Here is a 5977-nt window from a genome sequence, read left to right as displayed (position 1 = left end):
ATTTGATAGACCCACCGAAATAAATTTACCCTTGGACACAATAATTTTACAAAGTCTAACTTGCAATTAGATAATCTTTGTTCTACATACTAATTTTGTAAAAAGATAAAAATAAAAATCATTCTTGACAAATAAATAAGTATAAATTTTACTTTAGAAATTTGTTTTGTAAAATGTTGGAAGTCACACATCGACTAGAGATAAGACCAAATGATAATATATAAGTGAGGTGCAAACCTCACCTTGCAAGCCAGTTTTGTGGGGATGAGTTAGGCATAAACCCACTTTCTAATATAAAATTAAATTAGATTTAAAATTTATTTCATAATAATTAAAATCTTATATTTATTTTGGAGCAACTTGAAAAATAAGTTTGAGTTATAAAATGAATTTTTATATTTTTCTTTTATATTTGAAACAAAAATGTAAAATGTAATACGGTTTAGAATTTGATTTTCCAATAATTGAATTTTTACTAAAAAAGAAAACATGTTATCTATTTCAATATTTGAAACATTTTGTTATTTGGATAAAGTTTAAATTAAGGTTTGCGGGTTGGGTAATCTTCCGAAAACCAGACATTAATAACCTATTAGATAGTAATTTGATAGTAGATGTCACAATAATTCAAATCAATAATAAATTTTCATATAATATATTTCAGATAACTTTTGAAGAGAGTAAGTATCTATATATGAGAGTTCCGAGTGAATCGTGTTCAACCAATTGAGGAATGCAAACTATCAAAACCTTCGTCCAATTCGACAAATTCTAAGTTTCTCAAATAACGATACGAAGATTTGAATGCAACAATAATAAACGATGGAGAGATAAAGTTTCAGATGATGAGTTCTATTATTTTTGTTAAGACAATGAAAGTTTTTTTTATCACTCATTAATGTCTATTTAGTCCATCATAAACGTATATATTTTGAGTGTGAAAGATTATGTTAAAAATTTCATATTAACTAAAAGTAAGGTAAATTTATAATATATAAATTAGTATAAATTTTATCTTACCAAATCTATAAATTAAGTGCAAAACATATATAAATTAGATTACTCACATGATATTAAAAATTATTTTTTTCGTTTAAAAGTTTATATTAAAGATATTTTAAATACATATATACTTTTTTATCTGTTGATGTATTTTTAAAACTAAAATTGTGACAAAATTTTTAATCCCCACTCCCTAAGCAATATCCTAAAATTTCAGGAAATAACAATCTTCATGTTTTCTTGTGGTTGAAGTATACTTGTATTTGCATTTGTTAATCAACATTTCTTTTTTTACAAATTTATTTATTTTATTATATGAATACACTCATTTCTCTATTGATTTACTATTAAGAAGTAAAAATTTTAAATTTTATTCGTCTTTATAAAATAAATTTGTCAGATAAGATTTACATCACTTATGTACAGTAAAATAATTTTACTTTTAATTGATGTAAAACTTTTAAGACATAAAATTAAATATTGATAATAATTTGATAGTTAGGAAACAATAAATTCAATTAATAACAAACTTCATAGCATATCATGAACTTTAAGTTTATTTCTTTTATACAAAACTTTATTAAATTTACACTTAGCTATGTATTATAAATTGAGATGAAACTTCCAACACTTACAATTATATTATTCTTAAAAGTGAATGATAGATAAAATATCAAAACATGAGTCGATAACAAATCTAAGATATATGAAGATGATGAATGTGAAGAACATAACAAAAAGAGCCGATATCAAACCTAAGAAAAACATAGATTCATTGAGTATTTAGTCATAGACAGAGCGTATCCAAGTTGGTATTTTAAAAACATTGATGAATGATAGTATATGTGGGTATGAAAAGGAAAGTGGATAGTGAGATTGAAATAGCAATACTCAATTTGACCTTGGAGAAACAACAATGATGAGTGAAGCTGAAGTTTCTAAGTCCAGCTCATTTCTCAAAACGTGATTTTCTTACCTTAACCAATTCGGACGTTTCGTATTCTTTCATCCTTTTCTCTTTATCTTATTTTATTCAATTCATTGCTTGTCGGTTTCTTAAGTACCCATCTCACACTTTGACTATTCATCGACACCACAACTTAACTTAGCTGGCAAAGGAATAATAATCCATAACACCTTTTTCAAAATTCTACTTTAGACAATGAAAATTTAGACGGATATTATTACAAATTTCAATTAATTTATGAATAGGTTAATTTATAAAACTTCTCTAATATAATATTTTAATCTATTTTTAATTTATTTTGAAACTTATGTTTTTTCTAAAATCCTTAAAATATGTCTAAACATAGGCAAAAAGAAGGCTATATTTTTTTGTTAAGAACCCAACATTTTTTTATCAATAATAAAAAATATATCAGTAAAATAAATTGGATGTTCTAACCCAAAATATTTAAATGGTAAATTTTTGTATAAACTTAATTATCTATTTTATGACTTTCATTTATTATTTATTAAAACTAACATGAATTTTATTCAATAATATAATTTCTTTTATAAATTTTATGTTGAAAAACATAATATTATTTAATATTTAATATTTCTATTTAACATGGGAAATTTTATTAAAAAATCGTACCAATCCTATTTATTTAATTTTTTTAAAGAATCATATAACTTAAGAGTTAAATAAATTTTAAAAAAAGTATGAAACACACCATTTTCACATCATTAATTTATTATTATTATTACTATTATAATTATAACTATTATTATTGACTCTATTTTTCATCCCATCTTCACCTATTTCTCTTCTTATCATTATATCATCTAACTAGTCTATACTTTTGTTCTCTTCCTTTATTTTACCTTGTTGCCTTTTGCTTTTGTTCTTTTTAGCCTATACAACCCCAAACTGGGGTTTATATTCATCATTTTCCATTCATTAAGTTTCGTGGCATAAAATGTGTAACAATAAGTGCTTCTTTTAATAAAAAAGGAAGATAAGTTTTTTAAATTATATTAATCATCAATTCAAACTTCTTCATGCATAAGTTAATTTTGTAAAAAACTTATACATTTTTGTCAATTTTTTTATCTTTAATACATGTATAATTTAATTTTAGTTTATGGAAAATTTAATAATTAAATTTGTTTCTTCTTTTACTCTTAAAAAGATTTTATAAGAGAATCGTGTGAACATGTTAGAAATAGATTTATGAACATAAGTTTAGTGAAAGCCGTTGATGTTTTATTGCCTGGACTCTAAAAATAAATAGATTTGTGTACATATCTTGAAACAGATTTTGCTTTTAATTTACAATTGCTTCCTTTGTTTTGCTTTTATTTTTTATTTTCACTTTTAATATAGAATCTATCATTTTCTTTTTTAATTTGTTTCCCCTTTTAAAGATTGTTCATAGTACAGTGAAAATAATTATTTATATAAGAATAAGATGATTAAGAATTTTATTATATAGCTCATTTTTTCCTTTTCTCCCAAAACACAATGCAATTAGTCCTTATCACATTTTTTTCCCATTCTTTCACGTTTCAAACTACGGAAAAGAAAAAAATGTGGAAGTTTTCCTTTCTGATTGATGTGTTCCAAACATATCGTAAGAGTTTATAACACCAATGAGACAAACACTTTTTTTCTCATTTTTTGCATGCATCCCATTTGTTTGATTAAATGCCTAACACAATTTGGAAAATGGGCAAAGTACGCTCATCACCCCATCACAGTTGGTCCTCTTTTTCCAAAAAGTCGTAGTGCACATTTGTTGCCGTTTGGATAAATGATAGGAAAGATCGATTCTTGCACTTTGTCTCTCACTCTATAGCAATTAACCTTCCCTTTCACTCCTGACCCCACCAATACATTTGCACAATTAGCCAGTTTTGATACCATAGGGTCTAGGACCCACATGTATTATATCACCTCCTAGGTCACCATTTATAAATGATCAGTGCTGCAGAAACCCAAGTGCTCAATGTTCTCTGTAGAGAGAGTGTTAGCACAGAGCTTAGAGATGGGCCACCGCTGCTGCAGCAAACAGAAGATCAAAAGAGGACTATGGTCTCCTGAAGAAGATGAAAAGCTTCTCAGATATATCAACACACATGGACATAAAAGTTGGAGTTCTGTGCCAAAATATGCAGGCAAGCATTTCCCTTCTTCTTGTCTGTGTTGTTTTTGTGATTATGAACGGATAAAAGATGATGTTGTGGTTTGCTGATTATGTGCAGGATTGCAGAGATGTGGCAAGAGTTGCAGGTTGAGATGGATTAATTATCTTAGGCCGGATCTCAAGAGGGGTTCCTTCACTGCTGAAGAAGAGCAGATCATAATTGATATTCATAGAATTCTTGGAAACAGGTAAGATAAATTACAAGCACATAAAATATGTGAATAATTAGTAAAAGGGGAACAAGAACCTTAATAGACCAGAAATAAATGTATTATATGAGAGCAGTATTGTTTTTTTTATAAGATTTAGCACTCAACTAAGGATTAAAGAACTTCTGATCAGATAGATGAATGTATCTCTTTTGATATCCACAGTCATGGCCTTAATCTAATCAACACTACAAATCTTTGTCATATTTTTCTTCATCCTCTCATGTTAAGTTTTATCAGAAAATTACATTTAAATTGTTCTTGATAGACATTAAAAGAATAAGACATGCTTATGTGTATGGGAAAAGTACAAAGAGTTATAACATGATTTATTGTATACAGAAGAGAAAGTAGATAATTCAGTGCAAGGGCTTGCATATTTATCAGTGCATGTGTTATTGGTATATGCTGCAGATGGGCACAAATTGCTAAACACCTACCAGGAAGAACAGACAACGAGGTCAAGAATTTCTGGAACTCATGCATAAAAAAGAAGCTCATTTCTCAAGGGTTAGATCCACAAACCCACAATCTTCTATCTTCTCATAGAAGAAGCTCAGCATCTACCATCTCCAATATGCATAAAAAATCCAATCCCATATTCATTATGAGTTCACACACAACAAATGCACCAGTGGAAACTACTTTTCAAACCTTTTCTTCATTACCTAAGCCTCCACTAAACATTGTTCAAACTCCCTCCAGCATTATTACATCTGAATATCAAACATCACCTATTATTTCAAATAATATCTCGTCAGATTTGCCTTATGAACTGTTAATCGACAACGGCTCCAACATTTGTTCACCTTCGTATATGAACCCCACTGCAGTTGAATTGTCGAACAATGAAAACATTGCTGATTGGGTTTCAAGAGTTAATGTTGATGATTTCAGCGGTCAAACACTTGAAGAGGGAACACAAGTGCAGGTGCAGCAAGAGAAGGACAAGATCTGTGAGGATACTGTAACTGATGTGAGAGAAGCTAACAAGGGCAATCTTGAAAGAAGTGCTTCTTTCGAGAGTTCTAACTTTGACTTTGGCTTGTTGGAGAGTGTACTTTCCTCCGAATTTATCTCTCATGATCTTAGTTGTATGGATGAACTTGCATGGAACTTTTAGACCATGCTGCCAATATTTTCATCGTTTATGTATATTAAAGCAATTAGTTTTGTTCGCACATATGAGTACGATATGCATGTATATACATATATATATATATATATATATATGTATGTATGTATATATGTATGTATGTATGTATATATGGAGGTGATCTCGAGTAGACTGAGCTGCAATAAAGAAGAATGAAATTGCATATCATAAAATTTGAAAATAGTTTGGAGATGGAAGAGGAATGGGGTTATGAGCCTTGGTTTTTCTTGTGGTTTCGTGTTAAAAACTAAACCTACTCAGAAGAAACAGCAAGCATTCTTAATGCATATCGTGGTTCTTACGTCCCTTATTTGTTTAACTGTTTAATCATTGTTTCAATCAGGTGAACATCAAGAGTCATGAATGTCTTGAGACTTAAGCATTACTCATTTTGAAGTTATCCAAATTACTATAATTATTGATTATTGATGTATTCATTTTAAGTGTTATTTTAATGC

General features: G+C 28.3%; 1 protein-coding gene across 1 annotated transcript; it reads left to right on the top strand.

Annotated features, from left to right (window-relative positions):
* Positions 1-3668: 3668 nt before the first annotated feature.
* On the top strand, positions 3669-5544 carry LOC108333770 (transcription factor MYB86). The gene is made up of 3 exons (XM_017569245.2): positions 3669-4125; positions 4213-4342; positions 4778-5544. The coding sequence occupies exons 1-3, from the start codon at positions 3957-3959 to the stop codon at positions 5484-5486; spliced, it is 1008 nt and encodes a 335-aa protein (XP_017424734.1). The 5' UTR covers positions 3669-3956; the 3' UTR covers positions 5487-5544.
* Positions 5545-5977: the final 433 nt, after the last annotated feature.

Source organism: Vigna angularis, chromosome 11, assembly GCF_016808095.1.
Source record: "Vigna angularis cultivar LongXiaoDou No.4 chromosome 11, ASM1680809v1, whole genome shotgun sequence".
In the NCBI taxonomy this organism is placed as follows: domain Eukaryota; kingdom Viridiplantae; phylum Streptophyta; class Magnoliopsida; order Fabales; family Fabaceae; genus Vigna; species Vigna angularis.
The sequence above is the reverse complement of the archived record's forward strand: the minus strand, read 5'-3'. Positions and strand labels throughout refer to the sequence as shown.